The sequence below is a fragment of the Scomber japonicus genome, chromosome 15 (assembly GCF_027409825.1).
Source record: "Scomber japonicus isolate fScoJap1 chromosome 15, fScoJap1.pri, whole genome shotgun sequence".
In the NCBI taxonomy this organism is placed as follows: domain Eukaryota; kingdom Metazoa; phylum Chordata; class Actinopteri; order Scombriformes; family Scombridae; genus Scomber; species Scomber japonicus.
In genome coordinates, this window is record NC_070592.1 from 17045503 (window position 1) to 17073431 (window position 27929).

At 42.0% G+C, this 27929-nt stretch overlaps 1 protein-coding gene across 1 annotated transcript in view; it reads left to right on the forward strand.

Annotated features, from left to right (window-relative positions):
- The first annotated feature begins 5722 nt into the window (after window positions 1-5722).
- The window catches only part of runx1t1 (RUNX1 partner transcriptional co-repressor 1), a 52764-nt gene continuing 30557 nt past the window's right edge, over window positions 5723-27929 (forward strand). Inside the window, exon 1 of the mRNA XM_053334011.1 lies at window positions 5723-5852. Within this exon, the coding sequence (XP_053189986.1) occupies window positions 5825-5852 (28 nt within the window). The 5' untranslated portion in view covers window positions 5723-5824. The remainder of the gene's footprint in view (window positions 5853-27929) is intronic.

Sequence of the window (27929 nt, forward strand, 5' to 3'; positions counted from 1 at the left end):
AAGTATGCAGGCATGAATAGATACATGCCACTTAGTATACTGTTTTACAATTTATTTGTGTGTACACATTCCTCTACCTCTCTCTGTGTCAGTCATCTCTCTTTTCTCCTCACAATCGTCCTTCTCCCCCTTTTCTGCCCTTTATCTCTCCTATCACGTTTTCATCCTCCTGTCTACACAGTTCATTTGCTGCTCAATCCAAGCAACAGAATACCAAATCGCATTCTGTGGTACAACATTGTAAATTCAATACCAGGGGCGCAGGTATTCCCTAGATACCGTGACATGAAGTTTGATAAATGTAGGTTCCCACAGAGGAAGTTTTATTTGGTTAGACAGAGTGAGGATAAAGTAGCAACAATCAGGGCACTGACTTTTGGTCCATTAGCTAATAGAAAAGAAAGCAATGCCTCAGTAAAGTGGGTCACTGTCATTTTAATTTGAACTTAGATAGTACAAACGCTCAAAGTAGACAATAAGCATATAACTGTGGACCTGTGTCAGAATCTGCTACCTATTGTGGAATCATATATAATGCAGTTATCAGTATCACCAATGAAAACAAAATAAATGAATCAATCATGAAAAAGAAAAAAAATTGTCTCCACTGCCCTGGCAAGCTTGTGAAATGTTAATGAATGTAATGTTTTTCATTATATTGCTCATACACCTAAAGGCATTAAATGTGTCCTTGTGTATAAACAGTGAAAGTGTGTTCTTGAGCCTGTAAAAAACGGAGTCAAAAACACACTTCTGTTTCCCAAGACAAAGGAGTAATGTTAGGTGGTTAATTACTTTCTGAGCTGTCGAGTAGTTTCATCAATTGAATTGCACTGTACATTTTTTTCGCCAACATCAAGAGGCTCACAGGATGATTCATCAACTGAGTGACATTATAACAAAGGGATTAGCACAGCTGTCGGAATGAAGCTATGACGGTAGGAATTACAAAGTGCAAAACCTTCATAGAAAAGGAAATACCTATATTGCATTTTCATAAATGAGATACTGCCTATTGGATTAACAATATGGGTAAGGTGGGAGTTTTGGTACCTGTCTAAGTAGGCTAAGTCTATGAACAGTTAATGTTACATGACCACATACTTGTGTGCATAAATAGCAATGGGTTTATGTGTGTATATAAAAAAAAACAACAAGGATACGTACTGTAAAGTATATCTGGCTTCTTAATTTGCCCACGCAATTGGACAAGCCTGCGGACATGTGTTCTAAAGGTCTCATTGACTGAGTACACTTCCAGTTGTTAAAACATGGTCCTGTCCTGGCAGATTAATTAATTCCATCATCCCTGGTGTAAAATCAGGACTCAACTTTCAGAGGTTCTGCTCATTTGAAAAAAAAAAGACTTTCTGTCAGACCAACTGACGAGGAAAGTAACAGAACATTTCTTGCATCTTGTCTGTCAGCTTTTCTTTTCTTTTTCTCATTCCACAACCAGAGGGAGCACAGGGTTGGCGAGAAGGGAATGGAGATGGGGTTTGGTGGCAAGCAAGGAGATGTGTTTTTCACGTGTTCACATCAAATGCACATGGAAAACTACAACACCTCAAAGGACTGTGGGATACCCTCCAGGCCCCAGTAGAGGAGCAATGACAGATGTATATATCTGCCATTTTGAGGTTTGATGTACCAAAAGACAATACAGTGGGGATATGTCTATCTTTTCTTTTATCTGCACACTTTTTATTCTCATATGAAAACATTCCATACATCACATTTTAATATTAGTTAACATGGCAACCTATTTGTTAATTCAATTAATTACATATTGAGTGTGTCCTTTAATTTGCCATGACATAAGACATCATTAGTCTACACTGTGATTTGAAAGTTATTGTCTTGTATGTTTGCATGCTGTCAGGATATTTAGCCAGTCTTCTGTAGAAGTTGGGAAAGACTCATTTACATTCTCGTGAAAGAAGGCAAGGTTGTCAGTTTTCGCCCACTTAGTTCTTCTTCTTTGCTAAGAGCCAGACGGTGGGTTGAATTCCAAAATCCCCCGGTGAGTGAGTAAGATCCCTCTCTAGACACTGTACCTGCATAAGATGCTGCACTGCAGCTGCTATCCCATCATGCAGCTCTGTCTTTATTCCTCCCTCCCACAATCTCTTTCCATCTCCATCAAAGGGTGGTTTGGGATTTTGTTTTATTTGTTTAATTTTTTCTACTTACACTTCCTATCTTCATGAGCTGTAGAATACTGTGCCATAATTTAATATCTGATTATTGTGTGGCAAGATAAATAACTGTATTTTATTTGGTTCGTGTGTGTGTGTGTGTGTGTGTGTGTGCGTGTGTGTGTGTGTGTTAAACAAAAATCTCCCCCAAAATATTTCCGATATTAAATTTGAGGCAGTTAATAAAATGCCTGACTCTTTCAGTGTGCACATACTAACCAATTAACCTTTTGAGGGCATTCAATAAAAGCTACATTTTTCCCTTGACAGACTGGCACTCCCTGTCTCCATCAATGCTACTTTAATTTTTTCTATCACAGTTTCGTCAAGTATTCAGTCCCTGCTGAGTCACTTGAGGACAACTCCAAAAGTTACTGTTACCTTGGACGTGATACTTGCTGTTGCACCCCAATTTTCTCTTGTTAATGAGTTGTCCACCACAAGTCAATCTGCAGAAGAATTTTGCCGTCCCAAAGTGGATGTCCTCTATTCCAAAAACATGCCATTTACACAAATTGGTGGGGCGTTTTTAGTCTCATAGGGAATTAGAAGGTCGTCCATTTGTTGTAATAGAAGCAAAGTCCGAGCTCCTGCATTAAAGTAGAATTCGCCATACGCCCATCCACCATCCATACCCTTTTGTCCACCTGCATTTTTCAGAATGAATTTCAATGTGTATGGGTGTATTTTCGAAGTTTCAATTATGAGTAAAAAAATAAGAAAAAGAAGTGAAATCCATGTATTACTGTTAGTTCATCAAGCACCCAGAACTAACCAATCATAACAGAATGGGCTCATCAGGAAGGGGGCTTTAAAGAAACAGGAGCTAAAATTGCCTGATTTGAGGGGCTGCATGAAGGGCCAGTATAAGATAAATAAGGTAACAAAAATGATCATTTCATTCAACCTTAACCTGTGTGCAGTATTAAGTAACTTTACTTTGTTTCTCTTATCATCTCCCTTTTGTCACCAGTGGCATTGATGATGTTGATGGTAGGCAGCTTGGCCTCAGGCAACGTTGATCCAATGCCAGATAATTACTGGGGTTCGAATGGCACTTGTTTACTGTCAACTCCCAATTTATATATGTCTCATTCTGTCTTTGTCCCCATGAATATAATATGAGTGTGTGCGTGTGCATGTGTGTGTTTGTGTGTGACCATGTTACAGGTGGCCGCCCAGTAGGTGGGAAAATGCAGGAAGTCTGCTTGTCTCTGTGCACATGTATCAGACGCAGCATGTTTTTCCCTTTCAGAGGCGAGGTATCCTGTGTGTGTGTGTTTCCTCGCATGTGAGTGTGTATGTATGTCGCCGATCACACTGGGCGGCTGACTTCCAGGAACCCCTGTAGCAAAAACAGGCACTGTGTGTTTCCTGCTCTCACGCACCGTTATCACAGGACACACACACACATACACGGATCATTGCCCTATTCTCTTTTCCCTTGCAGGTTTCCTCAACGCCTATCCTTGTGCCTCCGGCCGTCAAGATGTTTCGCTGTGATTGTCATGAGAGAACTTGCTCTCCGGGAACAAACCGGAGGACACAAATAGGCGAGGAATGACTGCAACCTCACAGTCATGCTGGTCTTTCTGACCACCTTGGGTTGCTAAGAGTTAAGAATGGTCTCTTTACATCTGTGCCTATCCTGACCTGTCTTATGACTGATTCAGACCTTTCTCTGACTTACATACAACAAAAACTTTTAATCTTGTCATGTCTCATTTTCTTTTCCTCTCTCCTTATCATTCAGTGTGTGCTCCCTGGCTTTCCATCCCTCACCCTTTCTCCCTATATCTATTCACACATCCTGGGTAGCCCAATGCCTTTGTGAGAGACTGACAAAAGGATCCAGACTGAAAAAATGGAGGTAGAGCACGGAGTCCTAGCTTTGTGCTTGCAAGAGTGCCAGAGACTGTATCCATCTATATTCCCTTTGACAATACAATGCAACCCACAGCTGAAGCACTCCAGATGACAAGGGAGAGATATAGAGAAGGAAAGCTGAAGAGAAGGAGAGAAATGCACAATGGCACTGTTGCAAACAATTGCCATTAATGGCATCATCTTTTCCCCACAGAGATCATACTGAGGGAACAATGAGCTCTACCGTGATAGTACGCCGATGATTCATTGAATGTTTTACATACAGTACATGACAGGCAAAAGTAGTACATGCTACTTGAGTGCAGTATGAAGTGTATTTAAAAACAAATTATTTTTTAGTGATTGCATGATGTGTCCTTGATGAACATGTTCTGATTGTAACAGATAATTTTCAGGGAATGCAAAGGGCACATGTGAAAATCATCTTATTGTGTGAGTTTTTAGTCAATGTTGCTACCTATATTATTCATTTGTTTTAGCCAAAGCACCTACAGATATATGGGCATTGCAGAGCGAAATACAATAGATTTTGTTTTTTTAATTTATGAGATGTTATGAACAGCCTATGGTGCATGACTTGTTCAACCATGCAGTTCAAGTGGACCGGTTGTTATCACCGAGTTGTAAACGTAGCTTCTGCTCTGTGCTTTCTCTGGCTCTGCAGGCGAGATGACTTCCAGATGGTCCAGGGAAAGTGTTTGCCTTAGGTTACTGCAGGCCAGCCTGTCTGTGCCTTTTTCAGCTGAGAGAGAGATAGAGATACACTGTGTGTGTGTGTGTGTGTGTGTGTGTGTGTGTGTGTGTGTGTGTGTGTGTGTGTGTACTGTATAGTGTATGGACATGCATTACAGTCCTTCTTTCCTTCTTTTTGCACACACACACTCTTTTAGTCTTTGTCCATGACCCTCCACTGCTATCTATATGAGTGCTAATGAGAGGACTAATGACTCCCCATATAAAGTAAAAAATATACTAATTCCTAACGAAATCATATGTGATGGTAGGCTTGTGCCCTTGGGTAAAAACTCATTGGGAGCTCTTGACCCGAAAAGCGTCGTGAGTCGCTGGTACAGTAGGAAACACTTCGACTTGACCTGACCCTGCATTTTCCAACCTGTTTTAGGACATACAGATGCTGGCTGCTGCCCAGTCGCCTCCTCCTCCTCCTCCTCCTCCTCAGCAGCGCTTCAGTCCCGCCCACCGCCACCTGGCTCAGCTGCGCATCGCCGACTGGAGGCAGAGCGCCGCTACTCCTCTTCCTCAAGCCAACGGAGAAGCAGAAAACAAGGAGCTGAAATCAAGGGTGTATGCATGTATCTTCTCATATATAAAAATGATTTCTACAATCTAGATCGACTCGACGCTTAAAGGATTCTGGAAAAAAGTGCGAAAGACGGGTCGATATCAGACGGGTGTCCTGCGCACCACAGCATCCTCCCCTCTCCATCTCTTTCTCATCTTTCCTCCTTCTCTGCCTCTACGCTTTTACAAGACTCCCGACTCTCTCATCCTGAATTTCCCCAGTGACTGATCACTTATCGCAAGCCGTGAGCTACCCTTTTTCTTTTGTCGGAGTTTGAACCACATTTCCAAGCTGCTGGAAGTACACCGCCAGAGCCCCTGAGAGCTGGCTGGACTCTGTAGCGTTCGTGTTACCGACACAAGCGGATCATCGAGGGGAACTTGCGTGGAGTCAAAAGGACTGGAAATTATTTAGCCCTCTCACATCAACGTACCGCATGGTGGGAATTTCCGACTCCTTTCAGTGTAAGTGGCCTCTTTTGACTGCCCCTCTTGCCATATTGACTATATTTACCAATTTCGTCTTGGCTGAGTTTTGTGCCCTCATTTAGACATGTGTGCGTCAAAATTTAAATAAGAACATATGAAATGCCCGCTGGGCTTTAACAGAATTTCACACTTTTGATTTGTGCTTTTCTTTCTTACATTTGAATGTGAAGTAAGCATCTGTGCTGCTCCAGATGTGAATTGATATGTATAAAAACACAATACATATCTGAAAAACTACATTATCTCATAAAATACTTAATCAAATATGTTTATTGCATTTGTATGATCAGCGATGACAATGCGTAATATATATGTGTATATTATTGGTTACCTACACATTTTATTGTAATTGGATATTTAGGCTGAGCTGTGAACATTATTTTGTATTTATTGAATTTACTGGCATTAAAGGAATTTAAGTTGTAGATTGGATGCATGACTAACCTTACACCATATATATCATCTTCCTTAAAACTGCAGCAACAAAATCAACTAAAACCCACCACTGTGTTTAAGGACAAATTTTGAAGAGCAGCTCTTTCTGTTCGTATAATACAAAAGAACAATTGCCTCTCTAGATAGAAATTACCGGTTTAGTTTGTTTAAATATGGACACCAGCTTGCGGCTGTCGCTGTCTCCATAAAACCTGATATGAATTCATGGGCTTTGCGCCCTGGTTGGAGAGTTGTTCTCGGGCAACAGGCAACTTAAGTTCACGGATCAAGTTTAGTGACTCCCTGTCGACTTCTTACGACCCATTTCTAAGTGAAGTAGACCTCACGTCAGCTGACAATCCCCACAAGGCACAGACATGGTCAGTTTTATGTAGGATGGCGTATGTCGCCACTCCTCAGCCCAGGATAGACAATGTTGTGGCACTGCTGAGGCAGGTTTTAAAATCAAAACATCAAAATTACACTCGATGATTTCACTAATTACTTCTCCCTGAATGAACAGAACCAATATTCCAAATAATCCTGACCATTGGTTAACACATTATTAAAGCAGCTCAACAAAATAATATTTGGTCATAATTCATTCTGTTCCAAGAAATTGTGGTTTTGGATGTTTTCAGTTTTGGTGGAAAGATTTTGGATGCAGCCACATTGTAAATCCTCAATTTAGAGAAGAGCCTCCCCTGCTCCTCTCCTCTCCTCTCCTCTCCTCTCCTCTTCTTTCCTCTCCTCTTCTTTCCTCTCCTCTGATCGGGCGTCCTGGAAAGCATTTAGAGAGACTTTGCATTTCAGAGTTTGCAATTGAAAACATTCTCCGGGGCTCTGTCACAACTGTCAAATGCATCTCCTCAAATCCATGTGAACTTTCCATCTTTACCCGCTGCGACTTTGTCATCATCACATAACTGAAAAGCGTAAAAAAGAAAGAAAAAAGCCAGACAACTGATTTTTTTGTAGTTGCGGGTTGAAATTAAGGGGTTCATCCTATATTTTACTCCAAGTGAGAATCTTTTCCACCGACTGGGAAAAGAGGAGACATGCGGTTAGGGAGGGAGGCTGTTGGGGCACAACCTGCTGTCGATGCCCGACGGTTCTCACGACTCAGATTAAAGAGGAAGGAAAATATCTCTTGCAAACCCACAGGTTTTTGGATATTTTTAAAACCCATGCCAAATGGTCCCATGCAAAGATTTGTAGGCATCTTAGAGAGTGATTGTTATGTTATCTTACTGTAAAAGCGTGACCCACTGCAGATGTAACATTTGCTGAGTGAGTAAAAATGAACAAAATATGCGTATATTACTCATGCAAAAATTTAATGCAAAAAAAAAAAGGTAAAAAGGACAAGGAGTAGAAATAAAAGAACAAATAAATAAATTGTCCTCTGTGATTCCAATACACTTTTATTTTTATTAGGGTCGTAGCATAATTAATAAGCACATATAAGAGATCAAAATTCAGATTCAGTATTATCAAGGTGATTTTTTTAATCATCATTAATTATAGTTGTAATATTGATTGCAGTGATCATACTTTTCTGATTAGTTACCCTGACTGTCATTTTCAGTGTCATTTGTTGTTTTCTTTCCATTCTTTAACAACTGGGACCTCCATTAAAGTAGTGACTTGACTGAAAAGACCATTACCTGGAGTGTGTGTGTTTACAGAGATAAAGAGAGAGAGAGACAGAGAGAGAGAAGGAGTAAATGAAAAGTAAACAAAGCTGGTGTTGAGGGGAGTTGGTTGTATGTGTGTGTGTGTGTGTGTGTGTGTGTGTGTGTGTGTGTGTGTGTGTGTGTGTGTGTGTGTGTGTGTGTGTGTGTGTGTGTGTTTGTTGCATCTGCATGCACGTCTGTGCACACTGTATAAACAGGCTTGTATTAATGTTAGTTGCTAACTCTCTGTGGTCCAGGCTCTGCAGCATCAGCTAGCACTTCCAGGGGCCATCTGCCCAGCCACCAGCCTGCCTCACACCTGTTCTCCCACCCTCCCTCCCCCTCTCCCACCTCCTCCTCCTCCTATCAGCTCTCAGGCTACAGGGTCAAATGCATCAGACCGCTGCTCACAGACACGGACGTGGCCTTGCAAAAATGATGGCAGCCATTTTATTCTCGCCTTCACACATACACAGCCACAGAAACACACACAAACACTTATATAGCTCTGGTAGGCAGGTTTGAACAACTGATTGTGACTGTGTTTGTGTGTGTCATGCGTTTGATGTAGTCTTTCCTTTATGCAGCCAAGGTGCTGTTTTATGCTAACCACATCTAATAGCTTTGTAGTGGTTTATACTGCATCCAAACACAACTTTTAGATGTGACTCAAACAATGATGTACTATTATTTCAGAGAGGGAAAAACAAAACTCTGATTTCTCCTTTAGCATCAGAGTCATATTGAGACTCCAGTGCAGTGTTGTAATTACAAAGCATTTCTTTTAAGTATGACACACAGACGCTTGGATGCGATCCAGGTTTGCTATACGGTGAATAAGTGATGATGACTCAACAGAGTTAATATGCCAGCTACATCATGAAGCCCCCTTGTGTATTTCCACATCAGCTGTAAGCTCTCGCCCACGCCTGTTAGCCTAGAGATGATGTAGCGGGAAAACTTCCTGATTCCCAGAAAAATTGTATCACCTGTATTGTTTCAATGTATTGATCAGCATCTTTTGCTTGGAAGTTGGAAGTTATTGCCTCTGACCAGCTACTTAATTTATGGACTGGCTACAATATTCTCCAATGGTTCGATCATCTTAGTTGTTTATTTACTTCAGCACTTGGAAAAGGTGAGCTCTAAACATTAAATGTGTTTCAATTGGCTAATGTGCACATCACATAACTGCAATGTCTTGACTTGAATACAGTCTGGAGGGTTTGTTGCTATCCTGTTAAAGAATAAGTGAGGAAAACATTCAATATACATATATTTTTCATTTAATTTAGGAGGCTCCTGGGGGGGGGGGGGGGGGGGCGCGGGGGGATGTCATCTGTAGAATGAATACTAAAAATCCACTTCACCATGCACTCCTTCAAGATGTATAGATCTGTTCTGATTATTCAGACCCATCTATTACCAAGTCTCAGGGCATGTGTTTGCGCGCACATACATACATACACACAGATGCCCTTGTCGATCGATAGGCCCATTGATGGTTATCAGCGAGAGGGCAGTTCTCTTCACTGCTTATTGAATTTCATCACCCATGAAAGAGCAGCAGTGGTATAAAAGGACTTGCAGGTATGTGTGTGACTTTCTGCATTTGTGTGTGTGTGTGTGTGTGTGTATGTGCGCTCACAAAAGCAAGAGGTCTTTGTTTTATTGTAGTTGCGAGTTGGCCTTTACACCAGCTTATTTAATGTCAGAGTCAACAGTGAGCACTGCAAACTGATTTTTATTGGCCTTGTTCGTGTTTTTACTTCAGATAACATGAGACTTATAGGGCAAGTGAAGAAGAGGCCAATAGTGCAGGGACTGACAATTCATCAAGTTTCATGGTCGCATTAATTCTTTATAGGTTTTATACCGTCATTTCAAGTAAATTGATAATTGATCAGCTCCTGAATATAGCCAAATCCAACTTCTTCTTCTAATATGAATATGGTTGTACTACAGACATGCAGCTGGGTAATATGGTTTTTCAGTTGTTAAGATAGACAGCTAACTGTATCTACCACATAGTTCACTGCTATTGGGCTAAAGCAAACACTTACAGACGTGAAAGACAACACACACATTCTTTCACACATACACTGCTCTCGCTGTCCTCATATAGACTGGGATTGAGTTGCTAATTAACTTCACTTTCTTTAACTGTATCGCACACAGGCGGTCTACTTCACACACACACGCACACACATGCACACACAGAATCTCTCTCTTAGGCTCCTTCTCATGATATCTGTCCCCTCTCTCTCTCTCGCTCTCTCTCTTTCTCTCTCTCTCTCCCACTGTTTATTTTCCTGCCTCCATCTGGAGTCTGCTGATATTGTAATCGCCCTAATGCACATTGCCTTCCCCTCTCTCTCTCCCCCTTTCCCCCTCTCCCTCTTTCTCTCTCTCTCTCTCTTGCTCTCTCTCTCTCTCTCTCTCACACACACACACACACACACACACACACACACACACAATGTGCCATCCTGACAAGCTCCTTTTCTTATTCCAAAAGATAAGCTACTGGATGTGATTCTGTGGTTGTGTGTGTGTGTGTGTGTGTGAGAGAGAGAGAGAGAGAGAGTGCACATGCAGGTGTCTATACAGTGAGCCTAATGAACACACACACAAAAGTGTGTTTCTCCCTGCACTCTGCCAAAGGTAACGATATTGAATAGGCGCTTTTTAGTGATGTGGAGAAGCGATATGGTGGCCAAGTGAAGATGTTAGCTGTTATCTCTCACCTCCTCGATATTCACCTGTCACCCAATTTACATTTAAAGATTAGACAGGTGAAAGGAAGGGAATTCAGGAATGGTTGGAGATGTGTGTGTGTGGTTGTGTGTGTATATATGTGTAGTTACATGTCTTTTGTGAAGGTTGGTACCAAAAGGAAAAGTGTGTACGTGTGTGGGCACATGTGAAAGATCTCTAATAGCTTTTGTTTTGTGATTCAGGAGAGGTTTGGGATGTTGCACAAACACACACATGCTCACACAAATGCTGAGGACACACAGACGGGTTTGATTGATGGCAAGTATGAGCTGTGAAGCTGTGCGATTAGGGGGCTTTTTTCTCGCTAGTTCACGAGAGGACAATTGTTGAAGAATAGACTAGCTTGCTTTGCTACCAGTCCATAAAACCTGACCATAAAATTTGTTTTTGTCCTTTGTGTATGTGTGTGTGTGTGTGTGTGTGTGTGTGTGTGTGTGTGTGTGTGTGTGCGTGTGTAAGAGAGAGAGAAAGAGGTGAAGGGGTGGGCACAGACAGACGGCTCTTAAAAACAAACAAACAGGCAGGCAGAAAATCTGAGAAATTGACAAAGAAGGACACAAAGAAAGAGGAAGTAGATGAGAAGTAGGGAGGGTGAGGGCTGGGAGAAACCTCACCTCAGCCCCGTCACGCTTTAGCAGTTTTAATCACCTAAACCGAGGTTGCTTCCTCCATAAAAATTCTACATTGCTAACGCTGACCTGCATGTGAAAATAATTCTCTTTCTATCTTTCTCTTTCTGTGCATGTTTTTTTTTTTTAATTTTTAAAGGATATAATTTATGATCTCCATCCCAACTTATCAGCTTGGATACCCCCAATATTTGATTTACAGCTCCGTTCTCTCCCATTAATTTTGATGTATGGATTTGGAAGGTACACTTTATGAAAAGGGCAGCCGCTGGAGTGCAGCCCTGGCTAGACTGGTAAAAAGAAGTGTAATTAAGATCAGCAGACAGGGAGAGAGAGAAAGAAAGAGAGAAGCATGGATCAATAGATGCAGACAGTGGCCCCTCTGTTTTTTTCTCTCAGAATATTGACGTGTTCAGTCAATTACAGCTAGAGAGAGAAGAAGGAGAGAAAAGAAGAGAGGTGGATGTTGGAGGCTGTGTTTTCATATATGTGTGTGTTAAAAGATGGGCGCATGTATGTGTTCCCATACAGTGAGTGTGTACACCCTATGTGTGTGTATAAGTGTGAGGAGGTGCAAACAGCCAACGCACATCTGCATTTAAGATGTGTTTCTTTAATATTTGTAATAAAATACAGCCAACAAGTGTGGAGCAGACACATGCACTGTTGTTTTTTCCAATTGCTTCAAGCCTTTTATCTACCATCAGCCGATACAACTAAATCATTGTTTCCTCTCTTTGCTGGTTAAAATCACACCACTACAGCCAAATAATGAGGCCCTTTTCTTTTGTGGCTGAATTTGACTTGCATGATGGGTGTTGTAGGAAGAGAGGGCTTCCAGCTGTTGTCAGTTAGTGTCACAGACAAACAGGGAGATGGCACAATGGGACGACGGTCGCTCCCTCCGTCCGATTGTCTTGTTGTCAAACCGACAGCAGGTGCCTCAAATGATAAACGCCAAGTGTCAATTATTTCGAGGAAGGGCCATTATTGAAATTGGTTCAAAGAGAAAGAGGGAGAGAGAAGGAGAGTAGCAGAGGAGACAGTGGGGGTTACATAAAGAAATGGATGGAGCTGATCCATTTTCTCAAAATGGGGCCAAGTAAAAGCCTTATTTTGTTTAACTTCTGGTGCATCCTGTCCTCTAGTATTTTCTTCCTCACATAACCCCCCCAGTATCAATGAATAGATAGAGATCTCAAGAGCTACCTCCCATCAGATGTGTATAAGTGTTTGTTTGTGGGTGTTTGTTACAGAAAACCATAGAATTAGGAGATAGACTGCAGTATAAAGCATGAAAGAGTCAGTCTGTCTGTCTGTCTGTCTGTCTGTCTGTCTGTCTGTCTGTCTGTCTGTCTGTCTGTCTGTCTGTCTGTCTGTCTATCTATCTATCTGTCTATCTGTTTGTCTGTCTGTATCTGTAGTGTCATCTGATATACATTCATGACCCAGCTGCTCTTATGGATTTGCAATTGACAGCCCTTTCATCAAAGCATCTGTTCTTCCCCTCTGTCATACTCTCACCATATGGACATGTCATCCTCAACTGCGCGTTTCATAGTAGCATAGATGATGTGTCTCCATGGTAACCAAACTCCTCTTTTAGAAATATGATATGAATTATTTTTTTTGGTCCCACACATACGAGGATGTCTACACACCCTGGTGTCTGTATTGCAATGTACCTTGACATTTATAGTGTTTCATATCGAGTTGGTCGGCGTGATAGTGAACTCGTGCAGACTCGATACTGCGGCACTCTCTGAAGTTTTATGGCTCCTACAGTGTATGGACGTGTTTGTCTTCTCTACATGATAAAGCCATTTGTGGAAGAATCCAGGCTTTTTCCAGGATTTAAACAGCTCCAGATTGCGGCAAAACTCTTTAGTCCTGGTAACACTGAGAGTAGGTTAGAACAGACGAGGGAGAATGGCTCTCACGGAGCAATAAAAATCCAGGAGAGAGCATAAATCCATCTCCCCTTGTAAGGTCCAAAATTTTTTTGCAGATGTTTCAAGATGTTTGGCCCAAGTGATGGTAATTTCTTGCCCATCTGTCTTCTCTCCTCCCCCTACGTCTCTTTATCAACATCTGGTTTCGGTGCGGCAGGGAAACAAGTATCCTTTATAAGCCAAGGGTTCCCAGTTCCCCCTCTGCTTGTGCTATTAACTTAGCCTCAACTACTGCTCTCTCTCTGTGCACACATATTCACATATGCTAACCATTAGAAAGTCATACCATTCAGAAAATGTAATAACTTTCAGTTAGAGGGGGAGATAAAGTATTTTGCTTTTTTGTTCTCTCTTCACTTTTTCCACAACTGCAAAGAATTTTTGGGTTCTGTTTTTTATGCCTCCCCTATGAGAGAACAAATTACTGCCTAGATGTTAGTTTGAGGATGCTTTAGTGAGAGGAAAGCCCCTTCCCTTTAACCATTTGAGTTGGACCCTTGGGTCGCTGTCTGCACCTCTACAACCCACTGAGGGATGAAGAACATAAAGCTGCTACTCGGGGCGATAGAAGCAGAGACACATCGCATCAATTGACTCGTTGCAAGAGGACACATTTATTTGGGATTCTGTCTTTGAAATGAATACACAAAAACATTTTGTTGCACACTTAAGCAGTACAGCAAAACTAAGATCTTAATTTGCGATTTCCTCTTTGGCAGTATTAAATTGTCCACATAATAATTCACAGCTGCACAGGGATTGCATATTGTGGCGCAGCTGCAACTTTATGTTTGCGAATTCAACCACCTCTCACACACAGAGCTGAACTACACATCTTATTCAAACACACACATCTATAAGCACACACACAAACACACAGGTGTGCACTCACCAAATCACTCTCTCACATGCTCTCAGACATTACAGTAAGAAGTTGAATATGCAGACAAAGACATACAGCTCAGCACCATATGGCAGGGTTGTCAGTCTAAAATGAAGGCCTGCCGAGTGTGCTTTGAGTGTGCCATGTAAGATGGTGTAACAACATCTGCATGCTCAGATGCTCTCATTCCACCACATACCCTTGTCCTCCTTTTTTTCATTACCCGCTTTACAAAAGCATGTTCATTCTCTCTGCCAATTAGGTTCTATTAAATCAGTGCTCTTACTGTAACACAACAGTAACACTAAAATGCTATGTCAAATACATTTTAAATACACAGCATTTACTATTCTTACAAGTTCATCAATGTAAAAGGTTAAACATTATGTTCAAGCAAATAAAAAATATATTATAAACAACTAAATTTACATCATTTCACTAAACCAGAAGAAACCAGAAAATATGATTTTCATCATAGTTAAGCATTAAAAACAGTGCACACAATGTTTGGAGACAAACCTGTATGTGTGTTTTTGTTATACCACACACACATACACACACAGGCTCTTTGGATAAAACAGGAGTCTTTGGTTTTGCCACTTTGCCCAAGGCTACAAGACACAATCAGACAAAAACATGTACCCGCACGCGACAGATGCCCCTAACTGCCAAAGACACTAATGCATTAGTCGTGCACTGCCCCCGGGCTTTTGCCTGGTAGGACAATAACAAGACCAAGTCACCAGCTGATCAAGGGTGCAGGACACACACACAAACATGCTGGTCGGAGCACATGTGTGTGTGTTTCTGTGTGTTTATCCTAATCCCATGTTTGTTTACCATTACCATATGAAAAGGACTACACTTGTGGCTAAATCTATTCAGTTGGATTTAATAATTGAGTGCAGCCCCCCTAAAAGGTCACATTTACCTGTTGTCTGTTTCGATAGATCTCTATATTTCAACCTGAAATGTTAGAATATGTCATTATTTTACATATTTTAGTAAGTGTTTAGTGTCTGCATGTTTGTAGGTACTGGTGCAACCACCATGTTATACAAAAATCAGTAGGAGAATTTCTTTGCATGTAATAATAATGTGTGTTGATATGAGAATTGATCCTGGTGTTGACCGCTTTTGTGTTTTGTAGACATATGTTTGCTCACTGCATTGTGTGTCTGGTGTGCGTGCGTGCGTGCGTGCGTGCGTGCATGCGTGCGCATCAGTTTGTGTTTCCACCAATTGATTGGAATTGATTGCAAAGGATTAGATTGTGATTACAAAGAGGTGGGGAGCTGAGAGTTGAGACTAGGGAAGGAGGAAGGTGAATGTTGACAAGGACAGAGGGGAGATGAAACGAGATGAGGGAAGAGATGAAGATTATTACCAAAGGAAGATATCCATTATGTCAGAAAAGGATGTTGACATTGCCAAAGTAATTGAACAAAAACCCAAACTTATCCATTTTATCAACTTTTTTAGCATATGTGAAATATTTAATATAGATTTTTGGGTGATAATTAGGATTTAACATTAGTTGTCCACAGTCTGTTATTGATTTGTCATTTCATTCTTGTAGACTGGACAGACTGTCAGACTTTAGGAACCAAGTTTTGAGTGAGACCTGTGGGAACAGTCCAAAATGGGATTCTTGTGTTTTGGAATGAAATCCAGATTATTAGGCCGGGTGAGTGAGGTTGTGTGTTTGTGGCTCTGATGTAAGCGTGTTTGCCCGTGCCAGTTGGAGAACAAGACACTGCAAAATAGAGTAAGTGGGATACAGAGAGAAAAGCAAGTGGGACACATTTGTGAGAGACTCTAAAAACCGCTGGAGACCGATGCCAGAAGCCACAGAGTCAAGCAATGGAGACGGAGGTAGTGACAGACAACTGAAAGAAAGAAAGAGAGAGATACCTCATACAAGTTGTTAAACAACATTTATGACTTTCTAAATTGCTGAGCTCAGATACAAGCTTCAGCTTTCAGACCTCTAATGTATTTTTGAGATTCTCTGTCTCTCTTTTATCCAGCCACTAATGCTAAACTGCTTCTAAACTGGAGGCATTTGAGTATTTGGGGGAAAATAACACATGAAATCAGTCAACCTATATTTAACTAGTCCATGTCAAGGAGTTCACACAGAGAGTCTTAACCACAGCTACATGCGAGCCACAGTACACACTATATATAGTTGCTCTACTGTAATAGAAAATTATAGTGCAAGTGGGGATTAAGAGGTTGGGAAAAATGCTGTATTCATGGTATGTGGAAGAAAGCTTTTAAAATATGACATATCCTGCAGCTACAAGAACTTCTTGCTTTACAATTGATTGCTGGTGTGAGGCTGTCTCATTTCATGAAGATAGATTTAGAGGCATACAGATTCTTTTTATTTTTTAGAGGGCAAAGACAAAGCAACTCCTGCGTGTGTGTGTGTGTGTGTCTGTCTGTGCACTTCGAGGGGAGCAATTTTCAATGTATTCCTTCTTCTCATTTGAAATGTGACAGTGTTTTCATTCATACCTTGCAAATTAAATCAGAATATATACCGGAATATGAATGTAACACAGTACAGTAGGTAAACTGTATTAAATTCATGAATTCACAGTGCAGTGTACAGAAAATTAAATGAGATTGGTAATTTGATCAATTTCCCTGAATGTATGTGTTGCTAGACTAATACAGAACTGAATCTTATTCAGAAAAGACAGCAACGATATTTCAAATCCCTACATAATACTTAGGTAATGAATGTAGAACATGAATACATACACACTAGACTTTGACATCCCTCTGTCCCTACAAAAATCATCAATTCTGATACTGCTGAGTGGTTTTGATTCAGGAAAGGTCATACAGTCTCTCTCCAGCATCTGAGAGCAGCAGTAATGGTGCACTTATGCCAGAGGAAAAGGCAAGGACACAGTGTTTTATTTTACCAGCCTGAAACTGTCATGGCTCGTCTGGTTCAGGGCAAGAGAGGTGAAGAACAAAAGTTAGTGAGAGGAGAGATACTTTAATGATGCAGGCACATATATCTTATTAAAGGGTAGCCTCCGGTTTTCTTCAAGTGTATCTTAATACAATACCTATGTGACATACTGGATGTATATCAAAAGAGATAATGGTCACTGCAATCATTCCTCATGATCATAACAACCTTCTTTCTTTCTGTTTCTATTTCTCTCTTTTTCTCAGCAGGCTTCTTCTTTTTTTTTTTTTTTTCTTAGCACTTCTTAGTTCTCACCCTTTCTGTGCACTCAGACTTGTGTGTGCATACCTGTGTGTGTGTCCTTTGACAGTTTGTAGACCATAGGTGCTGCACTTGTTGTCATGGCAACAGGGGGCACTGTGTGTATGTATGTGTTTCACTGAAGACCCCCAAAATAGAGCAGGGAGCAAGTTTGGTCAGTACCACGCAGGGCCACATTCAGACCTCCGTCTGTCTCTGTCTCCCTTCCATTGATAAGGGACTCTGTGCAGACTCTGTTTTGACTCACTGTTTGATGCCCCAGGCAGTGTCTGAGGAAGCTAGATAGGACAGTCCGCTTACCCAGGGCAGGAGCCAGGATTGTGGGGTCAGGCCCAAGGCTAACGGTCCCACCGCCACCTTCCTCTCTTCCCTCCTCCATCATCTATCCTCCATCCGCCTTTTATGCCACAATTGCTGTTCCAACTTTAGTTACCTGAAAATAAGCAAGCAAAAACATCCTGGCCCCGGAGAGAGAGAACTAGTAAATGAGTCCATATTGTGTGTGCGTGCTGTTGTGTTTGTATGAGACACACAAAACTGTCCCCTTCACACACATCCTGACCCCGACCAGCCAACCATCCCCACCCTTCTCTTCTCTCTCGCTCCCATCCTCTTGTGTCTCACACACACACCACCGCCCCCCTCACCCCCCGAGGTTCCTTCTGGTTCCCTTTCTGGTTCCTGACCAGCGGGGCTATCTCTGGATGGCCAGCGGTTCCTCTCATTCTGACGGCCCATTGTGTGGTGAGTTGGGCTGGGCTCTGGGCCCCGGAGGCCGGGAGGGGAGCCAGGAATGGCCTGGTTCCTGTTGCTGTACTAGTTAAAGGAACTGTGGCACCGTTTCCATTAGTCTATCATAACTGCTTTGAAACTGATTGTACAGTAGGGCTATTTTTGTGGAAACACCTACATCCCTGTGAGTTGTTTCCTTTGCTTTTGGAGATCTGTTTAATTGGATGCCTTGGGTGTTCAAATATTTTAATAACAAAATTGGTTTCACAGATCTGTGTTTACAGGTAGAAAATCTGGTCCAAAAATGAATGGCTTTCTTTGGTCCTGCAGAGTCAAACTAGTGATGACAGATGTTTTTTTTTTAATTATACCACTCTCAAAATACAGCAGCCACCACTAAGTCACTGAGCACACAATCTAATGATCACACACAATTTACTACATGTGTGTGACCCTCAAATGTCTGCAGTGTGTAGAATCTGGTTTGAAGGAAAACACATACAAGACCAATGTATATTGTTGCAGCTCTAACAGGGAGTTCACACCACTTTGTACCTTGTGAGTTTCTACTGACTCACTGTGATGTGTTGTATGGAATTCTAATGTACTCGTCAATTATAAGTGCCAAGCCAAGCTGTCACAGTGTTTCACTATGAAAAGGGAGTGAGAGAGAGAGAGAGAGAGAGAGGGAGAGAGAGAGTTGTGCTGCACTGCTTGCAGTATGTGCATGCTTTTTTGCAGCTGTGTATTTATGTATGTATTTGTGTGTTTGTGGTAGGTAAGATGGGAGAGAGTTGGCAGGTGTACAGATGTGTCGTTAGCGCCACCTAGTGTGACAGAAAGAAGAGAATAGTAACTCCTCCCTAACACCGACTTGAAGAGGACATTATTTTGACAAACTGTATGTCATTCTGTCTGCATTACTACATGTTTTTGTTGCCACCTTCCTCTTCGTTTTCTTGTTCTTCACCACCTTTATCTATTCCTCCCAAATGTCTCCTTTCTGTTTTCCTCCCCTTCTCTCCAGTTTCAATCTTGCACCTCAATCTTTCAACACCCTGGCACTCCTTTTTTTTCTTTTTTTTCTCTCTCTTTCTTGCTGGTGCCACTTCTCTCACCAATGTCAGTCGTGCTGTCTTGTGTACTCTTGCGACAAATCAAGAGGCCCATTCTTCTCGTGTCATCTGTGTTACAGAGGAGTGGAGATGTGAGCTCTCTCCTCTCCTCTGTCTCCACTGACAGCCAACTCTCCACTTCATCATTGCCAAGCAGATCAGATTGGAAATGGAAGGTGGCCATAGAACTGGTTGAGTTTGCCCAAGAAATTAAAAAAGTTAGCGCCCATGATCATATGTGATCATATGGTTTATTTGCTATACGTAGATCCTTGAAACGCTGGGTATGCTTTCAAATTACAGTTCCTTAGATGTTAGAATTATGTTTAAAAAGTGCTATTTGACATATTGATATTGCAGAGAGTCTTCTGTTTTTAGGCCCACATAAATCAAGCATCTGTGTGAAGAGATATCAGATTATCTGCCAGTAATCTGCAGCTATTTAGTGCCTTCAGGTGAGAAAACAAAAATGGTTTCTGCATAACCATTAACACATCTTGCAGTAGTTAAGCGAGTGGTTTGGTAGTGAGCCGCTGAGATTGGAAGAATTCAGCAACCCATCCACCCACTCACATACACATGCAAGCACACACACACACACACACACACACACACACACAGGCCCGCACACATGCATGCACCCCCTTGCAAAAAAGTCATTTGTTCTACCTCATTAGCATGTATTGTGGTGAGCGGGCGTAACACACTGAAAGGTGAAATGGGTCCGCCATGAATAGCACACCAGTCGGCAGAGGAGAAGAGAGGAAAAGGAGGTGGGAGGAGAGCGGGGGGAGAAGGAGGGAGGAGAGTGTCCAGATGGCTGGGGACCTGCCGCACACGGGGGGAGTCTCTCGCTCTTTTTTTTTTCTCCGCTGATTACACCGTTTCGACTACACTCACTTCCACTTGCTCTCGTTCTGCAGCTCCCTCTTTTTCTCTCTTCCATCAACACACACATACACACAAAGGCCATGGCCATATGTAACATCCCTTCCTCCAGAGTTGTTGTTCACATGCAGCGCTTGTGCACGCGCATGTGCACGCACACACACACACACACACACACACACACACACACACGCACACATAGACAGCTTCTAGCCTTACAAATAGCAATATGTGACCAGGAGGCAGAGAGCAGTTGAGTGCAGCCCAGTGGAGCATCTGATGTGGCCCATTGCACTTCTAGACAAGCTGGTTTATTTCTTTCCTTTATCGTGTCTTTTAACCATCTCATCCTTTCTCTTCATCCATCCTTCTACCTTCCACCTTGTCATTTGATCCTCTTTTTTCAATTGCTGTCTCTTTTATGTCTTGCTTTTCTCCTCTCCTCCTCTTTTACAATAAATCAAACATTCACTGAAGAAATACTAGCCTTAAATAATTGCTTACATGTACTAGAGTTTGTTACATATACTAAATGCTTATCATAAAGTCTTACACAATGTGGACATATTTCACATAGCCTCCTTTTTCAATTCGGTGGCTTGCCTATGACTACGTTTGATATGCAATACTGAGACTCTGTTTCTTGCGAGTTACATCAGATTGCACTAAAGCTGAGGCCATCTTTGGTCGATCCCTTTGACTGAGAAAGAGCAGAGAGAGAGAGAGAATCACAGAGAGGAAGAGTACTGACATTTGCCCTGATGTTCCCTTTTCCTTTTTTCTCAGTATTGTGTGGTTCTGCCAGAATATCTGTTAATGTATCTTCCCATCTGTGTGTGTCTGTAAATCAGTCTCCCAGTCAGTCACTAACTCTGTCTTTCTCATCCTTCTCCTGTCTCCACATCCATCCCTCTCCCACTCTCTACACTTCTGCCTCTTTTCCTGTGTCTCTCTCATATGATGTCTTCCCTGTGTGTCTGGTAGAGAATCACTAATGGTCTCCACTGGGGTGTAAACTGTGTGGGGTTGTGTATTCTGTAGGCTGTGTGCGCACACACACACACACACACATCAATTTTAGATAGCACACAAGCAGGGGTTAGTGGGCAAAGAGACAAAAAATGGAATAGAAGGAAGAAGGCAGACATGTCTGGGTGTGTGGTGATGTGGTCTGCTGCTGAGCAAGTCCAAACACAACCCTGTATTTACATCCTTTTGCATGTCCTCTTTTTGCTTCCATTCCTCTTTTTTTCTCACACACAACCCTCAGTGCCATTAAACCTACACATGTCAAGTGGCCAGAGGCTGTCTCATGGGACTTCAGCGTGTGTGTGTGTGTGTGTGTGTGTGTGTGTGTGTGTGTGTGTGTGTGTGTGTGCGTGTGTGTGTGCGTGTGCGTGTATGCGTGCGTGTGTGTGCGTGTGTGTGCATTGTATGTGTGTGTGTGTGTCTTACTCCATCACCCCCACTATTCAAGTCCACCTCATTGACTCATCATTGAGTGGGCTCTCCAAAGCCCTATTGAGTTTATCAAGTCTTCCACAAAAAAGTCACTCCCATTCTTTCTTAGTGGAGCCAGCTACCCCCCGCACACACACACACATACACTGACACACACAAGATGGCTCTGTCCCACACAAAACACCCTCCGCTCTCCATTGAAATCCCCTTAGCAAAACGTTTTCTCCTCATCAGCATTGTGTGACTATTCAGTTTGTTAATGCGCCTGTATGAAGAAAGCCCTTTATTTGACTGTTTTGAATTTAAGCACATATATTAACTCATATATTGAGAATGACCCTTTAATAGCCTGAACAGGAGGTGAGTGTGTGTGTGTGTGTGTGTGTGTGTGTGTGTGTGTGTGTGTGTGCGGGTGGGGGGTGTGGGTTTAGGAGGCAGGAGAGAAGATGAGAGGAGGGAGATCTATGCTTAGGATGCAGCAAGCTTACTTAAAGTCACAGTGTTTGCAGCATCTTGACAAGTTGACTTGTTTAATATTTGAATAAAGTAAGCCCTTGATGCTCATTCACAGACACACTCACACAGAGAGAGAGTAATTTAACACAGCACGATTCATATCCCACACAATTGTAAATGTGGTATTTGTAGTGCGAGTGCCTTGAATGTATTTGTCCTGTTAGTGCTCCCCTTTTTAACAAAAGTGTTCAATTGGCAGGGAATGTCATTATAACAAACAGGTGAAATTATAGGTATTACAAAATATAAACCAATGCAAACAATCATCACTATTTGGCCGGAGAGTTTTGCAAAGCTTTTGTCGCTGTAAGTTGGATTATGTGTTTTGGCAAGCTGCTCACTTAAGTATTTGTTTGGTTTCCGACGTCTGTTGCTGTTATTACATGTTTTTGTTGCGGACAAGATGGTGAAAGTGGGACTGATTCCAGGCAATCTGAGACAGAGCAGTGAGAACAAATGATTTGAAAAGAGGCTCAAGCATCCAGAAACACTGTGCTTCCACACGTATGAAATGATTTCGTCACTGCTGCGAGCCAATAAATCCATATCAGGTAAAAAAGCTTCCACCACTGATTGTGTATAGCTTAACTGTGACGGCTGGTACTGGTTAGCATGGTAGGCTCTCCTGGCACCAGTGTTGAAAATAATCAATAACAGATCTCTGATTACATTAACTGGAAGGTGGATATGGAGTTAAGCTCCCAACTGATGTTTATTGAATAAACTAAATCCATTGTATCAATGTCTGCTTATGAAGGAAATATGAGCTTAAAGAGAGACTATGTGTACGTGAGTAATTTTTGGGGCTACAAGTCCCAGGGGAGCTGGTGAAGCTACTGCTGTTGTTTATCAGCACACCACACACATATTCTCTCTCTCATCTGTCTCTATCACCTCTCTCTCTCTCTCTCTCTCTCTCTCTCTCTCTCTCTCTCTGTCTTATTACATTGCTTTATCCCTTTCTCTTTCTCCTCCATTATTGGCATTTTAAGCAGCTCACTAGGGAACGTGAAGCTTGTTGGGGATCGGAGGGATTTCGATGCCTTTTTCTCTGTCCTGTACCCTCCTGAACCTGAGACATGGAGCATGAGATTGTGTGAATGTGTGCGCTTGTGTGGGTGTGCATGTGTGCAGATGCCTGCAAGCTGACAAGGAGTGAAAGCCCAGACATATGTTAATCAGATGTTGTGATGATGGCAGAGCAGAAGGAGAGGGTGAGAGAGGCAGAGAGAGCACTGGAGGGAGGAATGAGGGGTGAAAAGAAACGAGGAGCTTTTAAATGAAAGAGAGAGAAAGAGACAGAGAGAAAGAAAGAAAGCAACCACGGAGGGAGAAGAAGAGAGGGATGTGTAGGGAAGAAATAAAGAGGAGAACAGAGAAAATGACAGGAAGTGGTATGGTGATTCATTTTATAACTGCAAAAACTACTGCTGAGAATTGATCCAATCCATTAGTTTAACTGAATGGACTTACGCTATTGTTTGAGGTCACTGAACAAAAATGATAAATGTTTCCTGTAGGTACAGAATACATTACACATTAAAAGTATGCATTTCAAATTTTTATGACTTTGGTACCTTATTGCTACATCTGATATTTACCATAAGTATCATGTAAATTAACTGAATGCAATATTTACTGATTTCAGTGAAAATGTATGTAATACATGATAATAGGATATGACACAATTATATTGTCTAAATCAATAATCACATGCAAACTGTAATTAAATTCTAAAAAAAGATAAAAATGCATCATTATTATTCATCTATTATTAAGATTTCTGATGCAATGCATGAATATGTTTCATAATTATTTACATACAGTTACATGTTTTTCTATGTCGGTGCCAGATGTTTTGTGATGTTAGGCCTTAACGATACAGAGAACAAATCTGAAGGATGTATAGAGGCGGGGAATTGAGAAACAGTTAAGACAGAGAAAAAGAAAAATAGATAGAAAATAATTAGAAAGAGGGGAAATCCATGAGGGAGAGAAGAGAAGAACAGTGCTGGAAAGAGGAAAGATGTGGGGCATTGCTACTCAAGAGGGTTCAGAGGGGGCCAGAGAAGCAGCAGCAGACGGCTGCTCCAAATGGATTTTCCTTGTTTGTAATGAGGCTACTTCTTCTGCTGCTGCCGTAGTATGTTGTGTTTTTTTTTTTTTTTTTTTTTTTTTAGTGGGGGAGAAGGGTGGATGGAGGGATGGGGGGCAAGACGAGTACAGAGAGAGAGCTGAGAGGTGAAAACAGTTGGAGGTGGTAAAGAGAAAGCAGGAAGGAGGGAGGAAACTGAATAAAAAAGATGAGTGAGAAAGAAGCTGTGGAGAGTAAGAATAATAGGAATAGAATAGTGTTAAATCGTAGATCTTTCTGATGGTGTTACGCAGAGGGAGGAGGGACGAGCAAGGAAAGAGGAGGAGGAGGAGAAGGAGGAGGGAAGGATAGATGGTGGGAGAAACAATCATTTATTGCAGGTAGTGGCGGCCAGTGAGAGGGAAAGAAATAAATGGAGCGAGGAATAGGAAGAGAGGGGAGATTTGTGATTGAAAATATTACAGCTGTTGTGTTGTAGAGGAGAAAAGTAATAGCTTGGTGGTATTCAAAAAGTCAAGCTGTTACACTGTGATGTAGCAATAAAAATAGTAGGATAAATGTAAGAACATATGGAAAAGAATAGTGATTTTTTTCAATACATACATACAAATGAACTAATTGCATTTGAATATATTCAAGCACTACAAAAGAAGGATACTGGCTGCATGTATAGTATTCATGTCCTTCATGGCCTCCCTTTTCAAACAGTGGTTCAGAGGGTTTAAATGAGAAACATATGCAAGAGAGCTTCACCCAAGGCTAAACTCGGGTAAAGACAGTGACCTGTTTTAGCTTTTCTTTGATGTGAATTCCACGGTTCTGAACTCATATTACCTCCCCACTTCTCTTCTCCTCCTCCTTTTTATTTTCCTCTCTCTTCTCCTCTTGTATAAATTCAAACTGCTGTTGTCACTCTGTTCTTCTCACTATATTGGTTTCTCACTCTTGTTCTTATTTTCACTCTCTGCTCTGAGTCAGTTGACTGAGATGGACTAGATGTTTCTTCTTCTCTTCTCACTATTTTCCATATTGCGTATTTTTTTCATCTTTCTTTCCGGTTGCACACGTCTATGTGAGACGTTTTTACGGATCAGCTGATGTGTGTTTGTGTGAGTGTGTAAGCTTAAGTACTGTATATTCATGCATACACAATATACCACTTAAGGACACAGCTGTACATGGGATAGAGAGACTGAGCAAAAGAGGAAAGGAGGTTTATAGGAAAGACTGTGTATCCAAGAAAGAAAAAAAAGACTTGTCAATGTAATGACATGTCTTAATCTGTTATGCCAAGATATAAAAAAAAATGTTAAGTGTCAATACACAGGTGGTCATGACATAACACAGGAATCTGCGGCTTGGAAACTCATCCAATAAGATGAGACATGAGGAGAGAATGTGTGGAAGGGAGGAGAGGGATTGAGAGTTTATGAAAGCAAAAACAAGGGCAGAGAATGAAGCAGAGGGAGAAGTCAGAGGCAGCGCACAGATGGTGAGCTGTCAATGTCCGACTGTGTGCGTGTGTGTGTGTGTCTTTATGTGTGTGTGTGTGTGTGTGTGTGTGTGTGTGTGTGTGTGCGTGTGTGTGTCATACCATGCATATTTGTGTGTGCTGCATTTATGTGGTGTGCATGTCTGCCCTTGCTTTCTTGTGTGCATCCATGCATGTGTATGTGTGTGTGTGTCTGTGCCCTCTGAGCGGGGAAGAGGTACTGTATGTGCGCATAGCTGTTCTTCCCAGATGGCACTGGCAAACAGACACTGCAAGGCTGGCAGAGTTGGCACAGCTACCCAATGCACAGTTGGTACCGCCAGCCACCATGCTCTCCCCTATGTACTGGGGCGAGGGTACCTGCTGCCAGCCACATAAGCTCATTGACTGACTGGCAGGCTGTCTACCAACTGACTTATTCATGTTGGTGAAGTTTCTCTCTCTTGGTTTGATCCTAAGAGAGCGTCCTTTCACCTTAAATGAACACAAAACCTCCTGCTTCCAGGAATTCATTGTTCAGAAGCAGCACTTCATGAATCTGTTACAGCTGCATCTCATGAAAAAACAGAGTCAAGGCATGAAGCAACATCAGATTGCCTGTCACAAGAATTCACATCACACCTTGAGCATTTTAAACGGTTTCAACTGTGCACAGCTGCATTCTAATTACACTCTGTTGATTCTATTCTTCCAGCAAAAGCTTTCATGTTTTAATTTCATTGTCAAATCATTAAAGAGTGATGTTTCTTAACACATTCCTATGATCATGCTGATCTATAGGCCTCTGCTGGCAGGTTGCCAGCACTGGAAGCTTTCCAGCACGACGCCTTGATGTTTTCTCTCCGTGTGTCGAGACAACAAGCAGATACATACAAGGCTGAATAACTACCGAGGATAAAGCGCTGTATCAGTGTGTGTGTGTTTGTGTGCATGTGGCAGATGCACAGGAATGTTTGTCTGTCTGTGTGTGGGCTTGTGTGTGTAGTAGAGGGGGAGTGGTGATGGCAGCGCTGCATGTGTGTGTGTGTGTGTGTGTGTATGTGGGTGGATGTGGGTGTGGAGTGTGGACTTCATACTTCCCATGCCTTAAACAGGAAGTGTAAACTAAGCACAGATGTATTTGCATGTGTAACTGCAATCCTCTGCTGTGTGTACACTGTGTGTGAGTGTCTATAAGTGTGCGTGCCTCTGAGGAAGCAGCTGTGCAAGCGGCAGCTTGTGCCAGGTCGGGAACACTTAAGCAGAACCGAGACACTGTGTGTGTGTGTGTGTGTGTGTGTGTGTGTGTGTGTGTCTATTCTGGAGCATATGTGTGTGCACGTGTGTGTCTGTGTTGTTGCATGTTTGTGTGTATGCTGGGGCTGGGGGAGTGTATGTGTGTGAGGGGGTGTATTTTGGCCACCCATCTGTGCTAGGCTATTTCGCTACTGTTTCTGCAGGCACACACACAATCAGTCACACACACACACAGAGCACTGTGCCAGGCAAGCTGTTCACTAGCTGGCGCTGGCAACGCTCCAGAGAGAGTGGTGGCATCCATCTGTAGCACTGGAGAGCGGTTAGGCTGTGTGTCTGAGTCTGTGTGAGTCTGTGTGTGTGTGTGTGTGTGCATGAATTTGTGTTTATGCCACAGAAAAAACAAAAACAGTGGGATTGTCTTGATGATGCTAATAGTGGTGTCAGTGATGGGTGTGGGGACAGAGTTCAGAGTTTTACTGGTTAAAAAACTGCTGTTGTTTGTGGATGTGGGAAGGACAGTAATCTGAAGCACCTCCTGCAGAGCAAAGACGGTAACGGTACGGTAACAGTATTTTTGAGCAAACTTTTACTGTTTATTACTGAGGCTCGTAGCTAATTAGAAATCAGACTGGTTTTATCTGGTTTTACACAAATAATATAAATGTTGGTACCATTACTGAGGTGCAGTCTCCTAGTTTGTTAACAACATTGAGATGCAAATAATGTTGAAATCATCACCTTTACCAGTGGAATATTAAATTGAGATGATGCATTTATGCTTCATGCTGTAAACAAAAGACTCTTCTGTTTCAAACAATGTATGTCAGGGCGCCTAAAATTATTAAACTACTGATGGTCTTAAGCATTTTCATATTCAAATGAAATACAGATAAATTGGATTCTGCTTTT